This window comes from Zosterops lateralis, assembly GCF_965231275.1.
Source record: "Zosterops lateralis genome assembly, chromosome: 5".
Classification (NCBI taxonomy): domain Eukaryota; kingdom Metazoa; phylum Chordata; class Aves; order Passeriformes; family Zosteropidae; genus Zosterops; species Zosterops lateralis.
This window is the reverse complement of record NC_139766.1, coordinates 1,838,948-1,859,136: the sequence shown is the minus strand read 5'-3', so window position 1 is coordinate 1,859,136 and position 20,189 is coordinate 1,838,948. Positions and strand designations below refer to the sequence as shown.

Below are 20,189 nucleotides of genomic sequence, written 5' to 3'. Positions count from 1 at the left end.
TTTGCCCATGGCACCTCCCTCTGACCCAACATTCCAGGGGCAGGAGGGATTTTTTTTTGGGAAAACTCTCCTTCAAGGGACAAAAAAAATGTTTTAGTCCCAGAAGGAGGTGAAATCCCACCAGGCCTGACCCAGGAGCTGCACTTTGGAATCATGGAATGGTTTAGGCTGGGATCATAAAGATGATCCCATCCCACCCCCTCCATGGGCAGGGACACCTCCCACCATCCCAGGTGGATCCAACCTGGCCTGGGACACTTCCACAGCAAATCTGGGAATTCTCTTCCAGCCCCTCCCCACCCTCACAGCCAAGAATCCCCAATATCCCTGAATTTTGATGAGATTTTTGACGGGATTTTTGGTTTTGATCCCTCTCTGCACTCTTGGGAAACAAAGCACAAACTCCCTCAGGAATTCCAGTTTTCCCCTGAGGATAAGGGAAGCAAGGAACCCTTATGGAAAAGTTTTCCAGGGAGGGCCGGAGAGGTGTTAAAATGTGTCCCCCTCCCTGTGGCAGCGCCTGGTGTCACCTTCTCCGAGTTCAAACAGCAGAACAAAGCCCGAGGCTTGACCCGGAGCAGATCTGGAATCCAGCTGCGAGCTCCGGAGCCGGACCGCGAATAAACCGGGGCCGTTAAACACGAGAGCTGGGATTTTACAAGCCTCTCTCTCCCCCCTGGCCCGTTATTCCATAACTCCCAGATTTTGTTGTTCTCCAAGAGGGGCTCGTTTCTTTTCCCGGCACGTGTAAAGCCGCACGTGGATTTGGGAACGGAGGCTGTGCTGCTCCAGCTCCTCCTGGCCAAAATCCATCCCCTGTGGGATTTAGTGGTTTGTTTTTCCCTTGTGGCAGAGGATGGAAAACCCCCGAATCCACACCTGGGGCCGGTGGAGGAGCGGCTGGCCCTGGCTGCCCTCAGGAAACAGGGGTTGGTTCCGGAGCACGTGGAGACCCGGCGCCTCTTCAGCCCCCTCCAGCCTGACATCGAGCAGGTGGGCCCTGGAATATCTCGGGATGAACCCGGGAGCAGAATCTCCTGATCCAGCCCTGTCCAGGGGGAGAATCCTGCTGGGAATGTCTGCCCTGGGAGATGGGGTGTTCCCCAGGGAGGAGAGGTGGTCGTTGCCTTGGGCGTATTCTCCCGTTTTTAAATTTAATTTGATTTAATTTATTTGATTGATTTTGATTTAATTCAATCTTTTAATTTTACATTTTTGGTTTAAAAGTCCCGCTCAGAATTCTTCTCCCACAATCCCAGGATCACTGAAGTTGGAAAAGCCCTCCAAGGTCATCAAGTCCCGATCCCCACCTTGGCACTGAGTGCCACATCCAGGAATTCCTTGGACACCTCCAGGGATGGGCATTCCAAACCTCCCTGGGCACTTCCAATGCTTCCAAAGGCTTTCCATGAGGAAATTCCTGCCAATGTCCACCCTGAGCCTCCCTTGGCCCAGCCTGAGGCTGTTCCCTCTTTTCCTGTTATTCCCTGGGATCAGATCCCAACTCCCACGTGGCTCCAACATTCCAAGGAGTTGTGGAGAGCCAGAAGGTCCCCCCTGATCCCTGTTTTTTTCCAGGATGAGTCCCTTTCCCAGCCCCCTCAGTTTTTCCTGGTGCTCCAGCCCCTTTCCCACCTCCCTCAGCTGCTCCTCAGGACTTATCAACACATTCCCAACTGTCCCTAAAATAATTTTAATATAACCTTTAATGCCACTTTTCCTTCGAGGAATCCTCCCCTCCCACCCACGGATCCCAGATCTCCCTGGGGAGGTTCCGGTGTTCCAGTTTGGAATCTCGCGAGGTTTCAAGGCTCTGTTTTTCCACACAGGGAAAGCTCCAGATGTGGGTGGATCTGTTCCCCAAATCCCTGGGACATCCAGGACCCCCTTTCAACGTCACTCCACGCAAAGCCAAGAGGTAACTTCCCATTTATTCCCCATCTTTTCTTTGGGAAAGGAGCTGGGAATTCTTGGAAGCCTCAGGTGTGGCTGGATTCACCCACTTGGGTGAGGGAAAAAATGTGGGATCACCTCCAGGGAAATGCCTCCTGCAGGGAAATCCATCAGTGGGACAATCAGGCTTCCAGCTGGATGAGTTTTCCACCTTCTCGTGGTTTTATTCCCGGGATTTTCCAGGTTCTACCTGCGCTGCATCATCTGGAACGCCAAGGACGTGATCCTGGATGACCTCAGCATCACCGGGGAGAAGATGAGCGACATCTACGTCAAAGGGTGAGTGTCCCACTCTGGAGTCTCCCGGATTATTCCGGAGGTGCAGGAGCGGCAGGGAAGGAATTAGGGTGGTCCTTGGATTGGGGTTGCTGGGATAGACCTGGAGGCTGCTGGGATGGAGGGGCCATCGTGGCTCTCCAGTTATGGATCCAGGGATTTCCAGCTGTGGGTTCACGTCTCCAGCTGTGGATCCACAATTCTCCATCTGTGGATCCGCAGCTCTCCATCTGCGGATCCACAATTCTCCAACTGTGGATCCACAATTCTCCAGCTGTGGATCCGCAACTCTCCAGCTGTGGGTTCACGTCTCCATCTGTGGATCCACAATTCTCCTGCCATGGATCCACAATTCTCCAACTGTGGATCCACAATTCTCCAGCCGTGGATCCGCAGCTCTCCATCTGTGGGTTCACGTCTCCTTCTGTGGATCCACAATTCTCCTGCCATGGATCCACAATTCTCCAACTGTGGATCTATACTTTTCCGACTATGGATCCACACCTCTCCAATCATGGATCCACATGTTTCCAACTATGGATCCACACCTCTCCAACTATGGATCCACCTCTCCAGCTATGGATCCACCTCTCCAACTATGGATCCACACCTCTCCAACTATGGATCCACCTCTCCAGCTATGGATCCACCTCTCCAACTATGGATCTATGCCTCTCCAGCCATGGATCCATGCATTTCCAATTATGGATCCATGCATTTCCACTATGGATTCACCTTTTCAACTTTGGATCCACACCTTCCCAATCATGGATCTGCCTCTCTAATCATGGATTTCCCATTATGGATCCACACCTCTCCAACTATGGATCCACACCTCCAACTATGGATCCACACCTTTCCAGCCATGGATCCACACCTCCCCAATCATGGATCCACCTCTCCAACCATGGATCAACCTCTCCAATCATGGATCCACACCTTTCCAGCCATGGATCCACACCTCTCCAACTGCGGATCCACCTCTCCAACTATGGATCCACACCTCCCCAGTCATGGATCCACACCTTTCCAATCATGGATCCATCTCTCCAGCCATGGATCCACACCTTTCCATTTATGGATCCTCACTTCTCCAACTATGGATCCACCCCTCTCCATCTCTGGATCCAGCTTATTGGAAGACACGTCTCTGCTGAGCTCACCACCTTTTCCTTCGGATCTCTGCGATGATCCCGTGGCAATATTTTTCCTTGGACGATCTGGATGTTCCCACAGTGGGATAAGATGTGGGAGCAGCCTGGCTGTGGGGAGAGGAGCTCACTGTCTGCTCATTCCCAGGTCCTCTCCCAGACTTTTTCCGTGCTCACTGGTGGGATTGTTTGCATGGCTGATTTCTTTGGAATTCCCTTTATTCTTGGAAACAGCTCCTTTAACACCTTCCCTTCCCTTCCCTTCCCTTCCCTTCCCTTCCCTTCCCTTCCCTTCCCTTCCCTTCCCTTCCCTTCCCTTCCCTTCCCTTCCCTTCCCTTCCCTTCCCTTCCCTTCCCTTCCCTTCCCTTCCCTTCCCTTCCCTTCCCTTCCCTTCCCTTCCCTTCCCTTCCCTTCCCTTCCCTTCCCTTCCCTTCCCTTCCCTTCCCTTCCCTTCCCTTCCCTTCCCTTCCCTTCCCTTCCCTTCCCTTCCCTTCCCTTCCCTTCCCTTCCCTTCCCTTCCCTTCCCTTCCCTTCCCTCTTTAGGATTTATCTTGTGTCAAAGATTGCAATCCCAGCCAAAGGAACTTCTTTTTTTGGGATTTACAGGCAGGAAGAGGTGGGATTTAGGAACGGACTGTAAATCCCTGGTTTACAATCCTGATTTTCTCCTGTAAATCCAGAATTCCTTGTGGCTTTCCTGGTATTCCCATCAAGTCTGTTGTTATCAGCTCCAGTTGAGCTGTTCCGTGTCTTTTGGGGCTCCTAAAAAGTCGTGCTGCTGGAAAAGTGAGAACATCCAGGGATTGCTGAGATCCCTTTCCCGAATTTTATCATCCAAGAGAATCCTGCGAGGTTTGGAATGAGTAAAACCTTGCTCAGCTTCCAGGTCTTTCATCCCAAAGGAAAGTCATCCAGAAAAATCCTGTTGGGAAGGGGTGAAATGATCCTAAGGATCTGCCCTATGGATTGGGAATCCAGTGGGGACTGTTTCCTCCATCCATTGCTGCCTCTGGAGCAGGGAATGGAACCTGCCTGTCCTATATTGGATAATCGGGAAAAATTCTTTATGGAAAAGCTGTCAAGCAGTGGAAAGGGATTGCCAAGAAGTGATGGACAGGCTGGGAGAGCTGGGAATGTTCCCCTGGAGAAGGGAAAAGTGCAGGGAATGCTCCGAGTCCCTGAAGGGGAAAACTCCAGGAGAGCTGGAGAGGGACTGGGGCCAAGGGCTGCAGGGACAGGACACAGGGAATGGATCCCACTGGGAAAGGGGACATTGGGCTGGGATCTTGGGCAGGAATTGCTGGGAATGGAATTCCCACATTTGCTGGGGCTGCCCCTGGATCCCTGGGAATGCCCAAGGCCAGGTTGGATCCACCTGGGACAGTTGAAAGTGTCCTTGCCCATGGCAGGTGTGGAATGGGATTATCCTTAACATCTTTCCCACCCAAACCATTCCACGATCCCGGAATTCTGGAGTTGCTCCCCTCAGCACTGACCGATTTCCCCACTCTGGGACTGCCGCATTCCCTCTCCCATCTCCAGGTTTTCCCCACCCCCAGCAGCCACCGGGATCAGGATCATTTCCCACTCCTGGATGTTTTTGTGACGGTGAACAAGATCCCAAATCCTCGCCGTGATCCCGATTTTCCATGGGCTCTGCTTGTCCCTGGCAGGTGGCTGGTGGGACACGAGGAGAACAAGCAGAAGACGGACGTCCACTACAGATCCATGGGAGGAGAAGGGAATTTCAACTGGAGGTTCATCTTCCCCTTCGATTATCTCCCGGCAGAGCAGATGTGCCACGTGGCCAAGAAGGTGAGCGGTCCCGGATGGAATTTCTGCAGTTTTCTGGGAATTCTGGGGTGGAACGGGGAATTTTAGACCTTCATGAGCAGAGCTGTGCAAAGCTAGACCTTTTTGTGGTATTGACAGCAAAATTTTTGGGAATTTTGTTCAAAAATCCAAGTTTGGAAGGAAAATGGGGTCGAGATTAGAGGTGGATTTTTTTTTTTGGAGGCACTGATCCCTCTGGGAATGATTCATCCAGGCTGGAGCAGGAAAAATATTGGAGAGAGTGTCCAAATGCTCTTGGAGAATGGGGATATTCTAAAGCTGGAGTTGGTGATTCCATGGGAATGGTTTGGTGGGAATCTCTGTTTTCCCGCATGGAATAATGGGTGTCGTGCCGTGCCAAAACTTCCCAAAAAAAAAAAAAGCTAAAAATGGGGAAAGAAAGGAGCTGCCTCCAAATTCCTGATGGGAAATGGGCTGGGATGTGCCAGGGAAGAAAAGCTTTGGATTCAGGGAGAGGGTTGGATTGGGAGTTGAAGTGGATGGGGTTTTTTTCGGATGGGATTTTGATCCCCTCATTCCTCCATGGATCAATTCATGGGAATTGCATGGATGGAAGGAAATGGGAATGGGGTTGGGATCTGTGCATGGAATAACACAGGCTAAAGTTGGGAATTAGGGAAAATTGGACACCAAACAATAGAGGACATCAATTGATTTGAATTTCCTTCACCTGGAGATTAAAAGGATTAAGAGGAATAATCCGATGGAAGATTCCCTATCCAGGGATGGAACTGGATCATCTTTAAGGTCCCTTCCAACCCCAAACCATTCCATGATTCCATGATTTTTTTGGCTCTTTGTGTCTGTGGACAACAGGGAAAATCCCAACTTCCTGTGGCACCTCCCTGGAGGCTCAAAGTCCTTCCTCCACCTCATCCTGAGCCTTCATCCCTTGGGGATGCTCGGATTTTGGGATCCCCAAAGATTTCCTGAGATCCTTGAAACCCACTGGGATCCCAAAAAATCCCCTGGGATCTGCAGAACACCTGGGATCCCTGAAACCCATTGGGAACCCCAAAAATCCCATGGGATCCGTAAAACCCGCAGGATTCCTGAAATCCACTGTGATCCCCCAAAATTCCCTGGGATCCACAAAACCTCTGGAATTCCTGAAACCCACTTGGATCCCCAAAAATCTCCCAGGGATCCTGAAACCCACTGTGATCCCCAAAAATCCCCTGGGTTCTGCAAAACCCCCGGGAATCCCAAAATCCACCAAGATCCCCAAAAATTCCCTGGGATTCGCAAAACCCCAAGGATTCCTGAAACCCACTGTGATCCCCAAAAATCCCCTGGGTTCTGCAAAACTGCCGGGAGTCCCAAAATCCACCAGGATCCCCAAAAATTCCCTGGGATTCGCAAAACCCCAAGGATTCCTGAAACTCACTGTGATCCTCCAAAATTTCCTGAGATCCTTGAAACCCACTGGGATCCCAAAAAATCCCCTGGGATTCGCAGAACTCCAAGGATTCCTGAAACCCATTGGAAACCCCAAAAATCCCCCAGGGATCCCTGAAACCCACTGGGACCCCCAAAAATTCCCTGGGATCTGCAAAACCCCCAGGGTCCCCAAAAATTCCCTGGGATCCTTGAAACCCACTGTGATCCCCAAAATTCCCTGGGATCTGCAAAACCCCTGGGATTCCTGAAACCCCACTGTGATCCCCAAAAAACCCCAGGATCCAAAAAACCCCTGGAATCCCTGAAACCTGCTGGGATCCCCAAAAATTCCCTGGGATCCACAAAACCCCCAGGATTCCTGAAACCACCTGTGATCCCCAAAAATCCCCTGAGGATCCCCAAACCCCACCGAGATCCCCAAAACCCCACCAGGATCCCCAAACCCCACCGAGATCCCCATCCCATCTCATTTTCCATTGAACCAGCGCCTCGGCTGGGAAGATGCCGAGCAAATCCCCCCCTATCCCAGACAATTCCCAAAAACCATCCAAAACCCTTTCCAGGGCAGTTCCGATGATTGACAACATCCCAGCCGGGCCCATTTCACGCTTCATATCCCAACAAATCCCGAGTACAGGGTGTGCTACATCCAATTATCCCGCCTGGAAAACAAAAAAAAGCCCTCCATAAAAAATCCCCTTTAAAGCAAATCCATCCCGCTGTGCCGATCTGGAATCTTTTCCCGCCACATGGCCATCCCAAGGCTGGATCCGAAAATAAACACCTTGTAAAATCTCTCTGTAAAGGCCGGAATAATGAAGGGGAAAAGCCGGGTGGGGCATTCCTGGCCCCGGGAATTTTTTTTTTTTTTTTTTTTTTTTTTTTTTTTTTTTAATCTGGCCATGTGCTGTTTGAACTCCGGCTTCGGTTCCTGCGGTTGTAAAAAAATCCCGGCTGGAGAGGCAGGCGATGGAAAGGTGGAATTCCAATCAAAAGGTTGGGAGGGACTGTGGGGAGTTTGAGGAGCTGCTCGAAACCACCTGTGCCCAACTGGGCTGGGAGGGAAAGAGTTTTCCAATGGTTTTCCTTCGTTTGCTCAGTGCTGGAGATCCCGGGAGTGTGGGCAGGTGGATTAGGAATCACGGAATTATGGAATGGTTTGGGTGGGGAGAGAGATGAAAGCTCATCCAGGGAAAAATTCCACTGTCCCAGGTGGATCCAGCCTGGCCTTGGGCATTCCCAGGGATCCTGCCTGTCCACGACTCCCAAATTCTGCAGGATGAGGCTTAAACAGGACTTTCCAGGAGCAAACTTCTTCTCCTTCCCAAAAATCCCATTTCCTCCTTTGTATTCCGGAGCACATTCACAATCCGGGAGAAATGCTGCCCTGTCAACTTTCCTGCCGCTTTATCCACACAAATCCATAAAACATCCCTGAGTCTCCCCTCTCTTGGAAAACAAACCCCCCAAAACAATAATTCCAGCCCTTTTTTCCCCCCCATGGCTTGGACAAGGCTGGGATATAAATTTCGTGCTCCGGGTTGTTTTTATAGGGAATGTTCGGAGCTCGATTTAATCATGGATGTGAATTTCACGCTGCCCTTGAAAGGGACCCATAAATTTCGCTCGGCATCAAATTCCCCCTTCCCAATTCCCTGTTCCTTTTCCCGCCTTTCCAGAGGAGTTCTGGGTTGTCAGGGCTCGGAGCAGGGAGGTTTTGTTTCCGGCCAAATTATATTTTATGGTGTTTTTCCATTAAAAAAAAAAAAGAAAAAAAAAAAAAAAAAGGGGAATTTGGAGAGATGGTGCATAGAATTCCCACCTGGAAAAGAGTTCCAACTCCACCCGAGTTATCCCTGGAATGCCAGGATGTTGTTCTGAGGGATTGGGATGCAAAAAAGGGGAATTTGGAGAGATGGAGCATTGAATTCCCACCTGGAAAAGGGTTGAACTCCACCCGAGTTATCCTTGGAATGCCAGGATGTTGTTTTGAAGGATTGGGATGCAGACAGTGCGGAGCCAAGGATTTGTTCCCTTTTTTCCTTGGATGTTGTGGTGAGAAGGAAGGAATGGGGGATCCCAAAGTCTGTTGGGTTTGCCAGCAGTTTTCAGGTTTTCCTGGATTTTCCAGTTCCATGGAATCATGGAATGGTTTGGGATGGGAAGGAGTTTGAAGCCCATCCAGGGACAAATTCCACTATCCCAGGTGGATCCAAGCCCTGCTCAACCTTGGACATTTCCAGGGGTGGGACAACCATGGAATTCCCACCTTCTCTGGGAATTCCATCCCAGCTCCTCTTCACCCTCACAGCCTGGAATTCCTTCCCAATATCCCATCAAACTTGGGGTCATCTCCCACCAATCCCAACTGGATCCGTGTCCCTCGGGATAACGAAGCTGAAGGAAAGGCTGGATGGGATATTGGGCAGGAATTCCTGGCTGTGAGGGCGGGGAGGAGCCGGGATGGAATTCCCAGATTTGCCACGATTGTCTCATCCCTGGAAATGTCCAAGGTTGGGCAGGGCTTGGATCCACCTGGGATAGCGGAATTTGTCCCTGGATGGGCTTTAAAGTCCTTTCCAGATGGGGCAATGAGAAATTCCAACAAATCCTTGGGAAAAGTTGCATCAACCCAGAAGAGTTTTCCAACGGTTCTCCATTGGAAATTCCAATCCATGGAATGCGGGAATTATGGGGTGAATCCCTGAGCCAGGGATTCTCTGGGAAGAAGAGGCACCTGGAGGACACAGAGCTCGTGGAAGTTTCCTTTCCAGGGAATATTCCAGCCGGGAAATGAGATGGACTTGAGGGTCCCTTCCAGCCCCAAACCAGTCCGGAATTCCATTTATTTCCCCCTTTTCCAACCCAAGCTTAGCTGGGCACCTGGATTTCTCCAGAGAGGGACAATCCAAAGGAGCTCGTGGTGTTTGCCTTGGAAATGGATTTTCCACCACCTTGGAATTTTCCAGCCCCTCCCTGAGGTCATCCCAGCTTTCTTATCCATGGATCCATGGCTCCTGGATCCCTGTGGATCCCAGGCTCCTGGATCCCTGTGGATCCCTTCTTTCCTCAGTTTCTGGGAAAGGGAAGAATCTCCATCAGCTTTCCCCCCATTTTTTAGCAGTTTTAATTTAAAATGGCTGAAAAAGCTGGAAAAAAAAAAATCCCCTTGGAAAAACATTCCCCTGGATCAACATCCATCCCAACTCAACCTGCTGCAACCGGCAGAGGGGAGAGAGGGAATTTTCCACGGGCTTCATTTGGGATTTCTGGATTATCCGATATCTCAAAACGCATCCATAAAATGCTCCAGTGCAAAATTCCTGGCAGGTTTTCCCAAAGTTGGGCAGGGGAATGGAAACAAAACCATCCAGGGGGATCTCTTAAAAGTGAATCCAATGGGATTGGAGTGCCCACGGACTCCCAGCTGGAATATTTATGTTCCTATGGAATGTTTTTCCTCCTTTTTTTTTTTATATAATTTAATATCGGACGGAATAACGAATCCGAGTCTTGGGGTTAAATTTATGGAGAGACGGATGAATAACGCTGGAGTTTCCTGGTTTTAATTAAATCTCGTCATTTCTGACACTTCCAGGAGGAATTGCTGCTCGGAAAACCCCCAGAGGGGTGTCAGGAATCCTGCTGGGATTTTCCTCCTCTTTGCTGGAGCCAGGAATAACAATCCCAACTATTCCTCAGCTTTGGGTGGGATTTTGAATTTTCTTCTTTATCCCAACATTTCTTTTTTTGGGGCATCAGGGAGGAATTTTTTTACATGGAAAGGATGCCCAGGGAGGTTTGGAGTCCCCATCCCTGGAGGTGTCCAAGGAATTCCTGGATGCTGAGGTGGGGATTGGGCACAGATCAGATTCGCTGATCCCAAAGGGCTTTTCCAGCCTCAGGGATTCTGGGATTCTTAGTGTTAGATCCCTGTTGGAAAAAATTCCTGGTTTCACACACAGACATGGATGCCGCTTCCCAGGCAGTGGATATTCCTTACTCTGGGGTGCAGAGCTGATGGATAACTTGGGAATGTTCAACCTGGAGAAGGGAAAAATTCCAGGGAATGCTCCGAGTCCCTGAAGGGGAAAACTCCAGGAGAGCTGGAGAGGGACTGGGGCCAAGGGCTGCAGGGACAGGACACAGGGAATGGATCCCACTGGGAAAGGGGACATTGGGCTGGGATCTTGGGCAGGAATTGCTGGGAATGGAATTCCCACATTTGCTGGGGCTGCCCCTGGATCCCTGGGAATGTCCAAGGCCAGGTTGGGACGTTGGGATTTGGAGCAGCCTGTGTGATATTCCTGGGATTCCAGGGAATCTTCCTTTCCATATCCATGTTCCGTGAATAAATCCAGGAGCCTGAGCTGGCATTTGATGGTCTCTGTTTGTCCCACTGCCTGTGACAGACCTCAGAGCAGATTTGAACCATGATGGATCCAGAAGGGATGGGATCCTTGGGAATTCTCTACCAGAAGTTCTGATTTTGGTGTCAATCCCATATTTTTTCCATGAATTAAGAGGAAGGCGAAGTTTGGCACTCAACACTTACTGCTCTCTTCACTTTCCCTCATTGGAATTGTGGGAATTTCTATCACTCCTAAGGATTCTGTTTGGGATCCCATGGAGCCTTTTCCTAAAATAAATTAAATTAAACTAAATTTAATTGAATTTAAATGAATTAAATTGTTTAAATAAAATCAATGACATTAATCTAATTCATTAAATTAAGACATAAATTATTGCCAACAACTTCCAGAAGCATCTTGTGTTTTTCCACTGATTATCTTTATCCAAGAGTTTTCCAGTGGCGGGACACCTTGGGAATTCCAGGATTTCCAGGCTCTGCCCAGTTTTTCCGATGGATCTTTCATTTTCCTGTGATTTTTTTTCTTGGTGGGATTTTAGGAACACTTTTGGAGCTTGGACAAGACAGAAAACAAGATCCCACCCCAGCTGATCCTCCAGATCTGGGACAACGACAAATTCTCCTTTGACGACTATTTGGGTGAGTTGGGAATTTTGGGAATCTATCTCCCCAAAAAAAGGAAAAAAAATCACCAGCACAGGTTTTTTGTGGATGCTCCATCCCTGGAATTGTCCAAGGCTGGGTTGGAGCCACCTGGGATAGTGGAAATTGGGAATTTGGATTGGGATGGTTGGGGTGGCCCAAAACTCTGCAGGATCAGGGAATATTCCACATTTTAAACATTGTCCCGCTGAAATGTCTCACCCGGAATGTTCTCCCTCTCAGGATCCATCCAGATGGATCTCAACAGGATGCCCAAGCCTGCCAAGACGGCGGAAAAGTGCTCCCTGGATCTTGTGGATGATTCCCTGTCCTCCGGCCGCTCCGTGTCCCTCTTCGAGCAGAAAACCGTCAAGGGCTGGTGGCCCTGCGTGGCCGAGCAGGACAAGCACAAGATCCTGGCGGTAAAGTGGCCTCTCCACGTTTTCCCTTGGATTTTCCACTCCAATTCCCATCCCTGGGAGCCTCCAAGGCCGGGTTGGATGAGGATTGGAGCACCTGGGATGGCAGAATTTTCCCTGCCCATCACGGCAACTTAAATTCCTTCCCCATCCAAAACCGTTCCAGGATTCCCTGGAAGCTTCATCCAGGATGAAAAATTCCATTTCCAGCTGGGGATTTTTGTGGATCCAGATTTTTTTGTGGATCCATCCGTGGTTGGCTGGAAGTTTTTCTGGCGCTGTGCAGAGGAATTTTTAGGTTTTGTGGGATTTTCACTGCGGTTTTTGGAATGTGCCACCGGATTTGGCTCCATATCACGACTATTCCCAATTATCTTGTGTCCTGAGCACCAGGAAAAAAATTCCAGCTGTCCCAGCGATAATTTTAAAGGTGTCTGGGCTCCTGTTCCAGGTTTTGGTGACTGTTCCACGCAGCTGAGGGAATCCAGGCAGAGGAATTGGCTCATTCAACCAAAAATCCCCTGAGATGGTTCCAGGGAAATTGGGAATCGGGGAATAGGGAAAGACGGGATGTGGTATTTAGGGATGATTGGTGACAGCTTGGACTTGATCCCAGAGGTTTTTTCCAGCCTCAGTGATCCTGGGATTCTGCCCAAATTTGGGTATCAGTGGGATTTCCTGGAATATCTCCAGTAAAAGGTGAGGGATCTCTGGAATCCTGGAATCCTCATGGCCATTGTTGGGAGTGGTTTGGTTGCGCCCAAAGGATATTTTCCTCCCCTAATCCCTGTTTCCCATCCCATGTTCATTCCTCACCTTTCCCCCATGTTTTTGGGGATAACAAATCTGTTTTTGTTGGACCCATCCAGGGCAAACTGGAGATGACTTTGGAGATCGTGGCGGAGCAGGAGCACGAGGAGCGTCCGGCCGGGATGGGGCGGGATGAGCCAAACATGAACCCCAGGCTGGAGGATCCCAAGTAAGAACATCCCAAATGGAAAAGCAACCGCCGGGGCATGGAATTCTCCAGGTCCCAAATGGGAATTCTGGGTTTCCAGCTGCAGGGAATTGGGATAAAATGGGTTTGAAACTGGGTGGGATCCACTCTGAACTGGTGGGGATTGGGAGGGACGCCTGGAGGACCAATTCTGTGGAATTGGGAAGTTGGTCTGGAGTGCCAATCCAGTGGGATTGGGAGGCTGGTCTGGACCATGAATCCAATGGGATTGAGAGTCTGGTCTGGACCATGAATCCAGTGGGATTTGGAGTCTGGTCTGGATCACCAAGGAGGATGTTGGTGGGACGTCCCCAGAGGGATGAAGGACCTGACACATTCCAGTGGGATTAGGAGGGTGGTCTGGACCATGAATCCAATGGGATTGAGAGTCTGGTCTGGATCATCAATCCATTGGGATTGAGAGTCTGGTCTGGACATCAATCCATTGGGATTGAGAGTCTGGTCTGGACATCAATCCATTGGGATTGAGAGTCTGGTCTGGACATCAATCCAGTGGGATTGGGAGGCTGGTCTGGACCATGAATCCAATGGGATTGAGAATCTGGTCTGGATCACCAATCCAATGGGATTTGGAGTCTGGTCTGGATCACCAAGGAGGATGTTGGTGGGACATCCCCAGAGGGATGAAGGACCTGACACATTCCAGTGGGATTAGGAGGGTGGTCTGGACCATGAATCCAATGGGATTGAGAGTCTGGTCTGGATCATCAATCCATTGGGATTGAGAGTCTGGTCTGGACATCAATCCAGTGGGACTGGGAGGCTGGTCTGGACCATGAATCCACTGGGATTTGGAGTCTGGTCTGGACATCAGTCCAGTGGGATTGGGAGGCTGGTCTGGATCACCAAGGAGGATATTCATGGGATGTGTCCAGAAACATGGAAGAGCTGAGAGCAGTGGGATTGGGAGGTTGGTCTGGACCATGAATCCATTGGGATTGGGATATTTGTCTGGACCACGAATCCGGTGAGATTTGGGAGACATTGAAGGGACAGACCCAGAGGGATGGAGAGCTGAGAGATTCCAGTGGGATTAGGAAACTGGCTTGGACCACCAGTCCAGTGGGATTTGGGAGACTGGTCTGGACCATGAATCCATTGGAATTTGGAAGCTGGTCTTGGCCAGCCATCGACTGGGATTGGGAGACTGGTCTGGACCATGAATCCATTGGAGCTGGTCTTGGCCAGCCATCGACTGGGATTGGGAGATTGGTCTGGACCATGAATCCACTGGGATATGGAATCTGGTCTGGACCATGAATCCAGTGGAATTTGGGAGACGATGATGGGACATACCCAGAGGGATGGAGAGCTTACGCATTCCAGTGGGATTGGGAGACTGGCCTGGATCATCAATCCAGTGGGATTTGGGAGACTGGTCTGGACCACAAATCCACTGGAATTTAAAAGCTGGTCTTGACTACCCATCAACTGGGATTGGGAGATTGGTATGGACCATAAATTCATTGGAATTTGGAAGCTGGTCTTGGCCACCCATCAACTGGGATTTGGGAGATTGGTCTGGACCACGAATTCATTGGAATTTGGAAGCTGGCCTGGACCACCAATCCAGTGGGATTTGGGAGATGGTCTTGGCCACCCATCCACTGGGATTGGGAGATTGTTCTGGACCACGAGTCCATTGGGATTTGGAAGTTGGCCTGGACCACCAATCCACTGGGATTGTGAGATTGGTCTGGATCATGAATCCATTGGGATTTGGAAACTGGCCTGGACCACCAATCCAGTGGGATTTGGAGTCTGGTCTGTACCACCAAGGCGGATGGGATTGGGGATCCATGAGGACGGAATTCCGAGGTGACCTCCCCTTTCCCTTGTCTCCAGGCGTCCCGAGACCTCCTTCCTGTGGTTCACGTCCCCCTACAAGACCCTCAAGTTCATCCTGTGGCGCCGCTACAAGTGGGTGCTGATCCTGGCCATCCTCCTCTTCATCCTGCTGCTTTTCCTGGGAATCTTCGTCTACGCCTTCCCGGTACGGAGCGGCTGGGAGAGGACAGGGATTGGCCGAGGTCTGAGGGGGAGGATGGAAAATTTCGTGATGAGGAACACAACGGGTTAAAAAGAGACTTTTTTTGGGGGTTGGGATCCTCATGGGGAAAATATGGAGGGGCTGGAGCATGTCCAGGGATGGGGAAGGAGTTGGGAAGGGGCTGGAGCACCAGGAAAAGCTGAGGGAGATGGGAAAGGGGCTCATCCTGGAGAAAAGTGGGATCAAGGGGGGACCTTGTGGCTCTCCACAATTCCCTGAAAGTTTGTTAAATTCTTCCAATGATTCCCTCATTCTTCCAATGATTCCCTCATTTTTAATGGTTCCCATGTTTTCCCAATAATTCCCTCATTTTTCCAATCATTCATTCGTTTTTCCAGTCATTCATTTTTCCAATGATTCCCTGTTTTTCCAATCATTCTCTCATTTTTCCAATCAATCCCTCATTTTTCCAGTCAATCCCTCATTTTTTCCAGTGATTCCCTCATTCTTCCAATGATTCCCTCATTCTTAGTGATTTCCTAATTTTTCCGATCATTCCCTCATTTTTCCAATGATTCCCATGTTTTCCCAATAATTCCCTCATTTTTCCAATCATTCCCTCCTTTTTTCCAATCAATCCTTCATTTTTCCAATCAATCCCTCATTTTTTTCCAGTGATTCCCTCATTCTTCCAATGATTCCCTCATTCTTCCAATGATTTCCTCATTTTTCCCATCATTCCCTCATTCTTCCAATGATTCCCTCATTTTTTTCAATGATTTCCATTTTTTTCCAATGATTCCCTCATTTTCCCAACGATTCTGTGATTTTTCCAATCATCCTCCCACTCTTCCAATGATTCCCTTATTCTTCCAGTGATTTCCTCCTTTTTCCAGTGATTTCCTCATTTTCCCAATGATTCCCTCATTTTCTAATGATACTCATGTTTTCCCAATAATTCCCTCATTTTTCCAATCATTCCCACATTTTTCCAGTCATTCATTTTTCCAATAATTCCCTCTTTTTTCCAATCATTCCCAATAATTTTTCCCATTCCCATTTCCAATCATTTTTCCAATCAATCCCTCATTTTTCCGATCATTCCCTCATTCTTCCAATGATTCCCTCATTTTTTTTCAATGATTTCCACGTTTTTCCAATGATTCCCTCCTTTTCCCAACGATTCTGTGATTTTTCCGATCATTCCCTCATTCTTCCAATGATTCCCTTATTCTTCCAGTAATTTCCTCCCTTTTCCAGTGATTTCCTCATTTTTCTGATGATTCCCTCATTTTAAATGGTTCCCATGTTTTCCCAATGACTCCCATGTTTTCCCAATGATTCCCTCTTTTTTTCCAATCATTCATTCATTTTCCAGTCATTCATTTTTCCAATGATTCCCTGTTTTTCCAATCAATCCCTCATTCTTCCAATGATTTCCTCATTCTTCCAATGATTCCCATGTTTTCCCAATAATTCCCTCATTTTCCCAATCATTCCCACATTTTTCCAGTCATTCATTTTTCCAATGATTCCCAGTTTTTCCAATCAATCCCTCATTCTTCCAATGATTCCCTCATTCTTAATGATTTCCTCATTTTTCCGATCATTCCCTCATTTTTCCAATGATTCCCTCATTTTTTTTCAATGATTTCCATGTTTTTCCAATGATTCCCTCCTTTTCCCAACGATTCTGTTATTTTTCCGATCATTCCCTCATTCTTCCAACAATTCCCTTATTCTTCCAGCGATTTCCTCATTTTTCCAATCATCCCCTCATTTTTTCCAACGATTCCCGTGTTTTTCCGTCCTTCCAGAACTACGCTGCTATGAAACTGGTGAAACCTTTCAACTGAAGCTGCTCCCTGTGCCCGCCTGGGAATTTTGGGAAGGAATTTTGCCTCTGGAAGTGGAGAAGGAACAACCTCACCCAGGCCTCCAGCTGCTGCCAAAGGCTTCGCTCCCCTTCGGAATTCCGCCTGGGAAGCGTCACGAAACCAAAGACTTCCATGAAAATATTCCCGGTTTTCCAGACTTCTTGTGTTTTGTTTGAGTTTTCCTGCTGCTCTGGCTGGTAAATCCCAAATTCCGGTGAAAATCCCAGGAGGGAGCAGGGAAAGGACCTTTCCATCCGTAAATTGGGAATGGGCAGAGAATCCTCAGGGCAGGATTTGGGATTTGCCGGCCAGAGCGAATCCCACGGATTCCAAGCACTTTTTTTTTTTTTTGCTCTCTGATCCATCCTCAGTTTTTCCTTTTTCCCTGTATTATCCCATTTATCTATTGTAAACCTATGGAAAAAATGTGTTGAAAAAACCAGAATTCCTGGGGTGAAACATCACTTTCCCAAAGCTGAAATTCCAGGAAAAGCCGCGGTGCAAAACCCGGGATTTGGAGTTGGTGCTCCTCAAAACCCCAGTTTCTCTTGAGGCCTTTTCATTCCATCATGGAATTCTGGAGCTGGTTTTCCCTTGGAGCTGCTCCACAATCCCAGAGGGATCCCAGGAGCGGCTGGGCTTTGATTTCCTCCTCTCCCGCTGTCTTCCAGACGCTTTTATTTTTTTTTTTTGGGAATTCTCGGTGGTTTTAGTGTCAGCATTTGCAGAATCCCAGAATCCTTGAGGCTGGAAAAGACCTTTGGGATCGTCGTGTTCCCACCTTGGCACTGAGTGCCACATCCAGGAATTCCTTGGGCACCTCCAGGAATGGGGATTCCAAACCTCCCTGGGCACTTCCAAGGCCTGATCATCCTTTCCATGAGGAAATTCCTGCTGCTGCTGCCCACCCTGAGCCTCCCTTGGGACAACCTGAGGCCGTTCCCTCTTTTCCTGTGATTCCCTGGGATCAGATCCCAACTCCCACCTGGCTCCAAATCTTCAGGGAATTGTGGAGAGCCAGAAGGTCCCTCCTGATCCTCCTTTTCTCCAGGCTGATCCTCACTGATATTCCTTTAAAATCAGTCATTTTTTCCTCATATTCCCAAAGATTCTTACGGAAAACATCCCCAACCCATACTCGCGGCTTCCAGGCATTAACGGAGCGAAAAATTTATCCCGGGATGGGATTTTTTTTTTCCAAACAAATCCATGATCCGCAACCTGCTCGGCCTCCCATGGGAATGCTGGGACATTCCTGCTTTTGCTGGGAGAGGGATGATCCCGTGGGATGTGACATTTGGGGATCGGTGACCTTGGCAGGGTCGGAGTTGAGCTCAGAGGTCCTTCCCACCCTGGATGCTTCCATAATTCCACGATTCCCAGCCTTTTCCAGTGCTGTGAGGAAAATTCTCATCCCGCAAGGAATCAACTCCCATTTTTCCACTGGAAAAAAAAATCCCGTTAATATCCTGCTCCTCCAGCACCTTTGCTGATTGGAGATAATCCCACCCTCCCTTCAGCAGGATGAGATTTATCCCTGATTCCATGTTTTCCTTGGAGCTGTGGCTTTTCTGGAAAAATGATCCCAAGGGATCAATTTCCCGGGAAAAACCGTGCCGAGGGCGACTCCTGCCCCACTCCAGCCAGGATTTTAACCTTAAAAAATAGGGAATTTAATTTTAATTTTAAAATTAAAAAAAATAGGGAAAACATCCCGATTTCTTTGTTGGATCGGGATGTAATCCATAGAGGATTAAATCCCGGGATTCTCATCGAAACAGCTCCTGGATTGCAGCTCCTTCTCCGCGTTTTCCGCGCGGAAAACACGTGGCTTTGGGATTTATAAGGATTTATTTATAGGGATTTATTTATGGGGATTTATAACCCCGTCCCTGCTGCTGAGCTTTGGCTGATCCGTGGCCCTTTTCCCAGAAAGTCGGAGCAGAGGAATCGGCTCCGGATTTGCACGTCCCAGGGCGGAGGTTTCGTTTTCCGTCGTTAAACGCTTCGTTTTCCTTCTTTTTTTTTTCCCCTAAAATCCTCCCAGCCCCATTCCCTGTTTATAGCCGCCATCAAACCACCAGGATTCGCTCCAATTTTCCAGAGGTTTTATTATCCCGGAGGATCTGAGGAGCCGAGGACAGAAGTTGCTTCTGTTTGGCTCTCGCTGGGATTGGGAATTTGGGTTTTGTGGGAATGTTGGTCCCGGCTCCTTTCCCACCAGAGGGAATCTGGAATTCCCTGAGTGCTCCCCTGGAATCCCACAGTGGGAATTCAGGTTCGATATCTCTTGGGTTTGCAGGGATTCTGGGATTTCTCATCCTGGTGTAATTCCCCGTGATCCCAACCCAAAATCTTGGAGCCAAGAGCCCCCGGATGGACGCGTGATCCATCTTGGGATACCACGGGTGGGATGCTCATCCCCCCATCCCATCAGGAACGCCGCTGTCTCTCCCAGAAAGACAAGGAAGCAAAATCCATCCATTTGGAATGTCCAAGGCCAGCCTGGATAAGGATCGGATCCAGCTGGGATTGTGGAATGCCTGGAGTGGGACGGGCTTGAAAATTTGGGATTCACTCCAGTGGGAAATCCTGTTTTTATTCCCCTGGGTCAGCAGGGATGGGAGGGAAGGATCCAGGGCATCCCATTCCATGAAGACAGGGATTTCCAGAGGGAAATCCGTGCTCCCTGCCCAGTTTTCATCCAAGAGGATCCCATGGGATTCCGGTGGGCAAATTCAGGTTGGAGCATCTGGAAAAACCAACTCCATCCCGTTTTTTTTTTTTTTTTTTTTTTTTCCCTGAACAGCCACATCCAACTCCAGGCCTGGTTGTGTCTCCTCCAAATCCAGGTGGGAGCCATAGAAAGAATTCCCTGTGGCTTCCGGTTTTCCAGGGAATTGGCTGGAATTTGCTCTGGATCACTCGTGCCTGCCTTATCCACAATAATGCCCAAAGCACTGTGATTCCCAAAGAAATGCTCTGAAACGTTCCTTCTCCCAGTGTTTTGATTGTGGGGGTGGAACTGCGGCTCTTCTTGGGAATGGGAAAATCGGGATTGTGGAGAAGGGAAAAGTGCAGGGAATGCTCCGAGTCCCTGAAGGGGAAAACTCCAGGAGAGCTGGAGAGGGACTGGGGCCAAGGGCTGCAGGGACAGGACACAGGGAATGGATCCCACTGGGAAAGGGGACATTGGGCTGGGATCTTGGGCAGGAATTGCTGGGAATGGAATTCC

The 20,189-nt window shown here is 49.1% G+C and overlaps 1 protein-coding gene across 5 annotated transcripts in view; it reads left to right on the top strand.

Annotated features, from left to right (window-relative positions):
* DYSF (dysferlin) overlaps positions 1-19,929 on the top strand; it is a 90,494-nt gene extending 70,565 nt beyond the window's left edge. For 4 of the 5 annotated variants that reach the window (XM_083861458.1, XM_083861457.1, XM_083861459.1 and 1 more), the window contains 9 exons: positions 854-993; positions 1,830-1,918; positions 2,137-2,232; positions 5,055-5,196; positions 11,548-11,647; positions 11,894-12,072; positions 12,939-13,048; positions 14,933-15,080; positions 16,895-19,929. In XM_083861458.1, the coding sequence (XP_083717584.1) occupies positions 854-993; positions 1,830-1,918; positions 2,137-2,232; positions 5,055-5,196; positions 11,548-11,647; positions 11,894-12,072; positions 12,939-13,048; positions 14,933-15,080; positions 16,895-16,933 (1,043 nt within the window). In that variant the 3' untranslated portion in view covers positions 16,934-19,929. Of the gene's footprint in view, positions 1-853; positions 994-1,829; positions 1,921-2,136; positions 2,233-5,054; positions 5,197-11,547; positions 11,648-11,893; positions 12,073-12,938; positions 13,049-14,932; positions 15,081-16,894 lie in introns of those variants that run through there. The other variant, XM_083861461.1, reaches the window with a different exon arrangement.
* Positions 19,930-20,189: the final 260 nt, after the last annotated feature.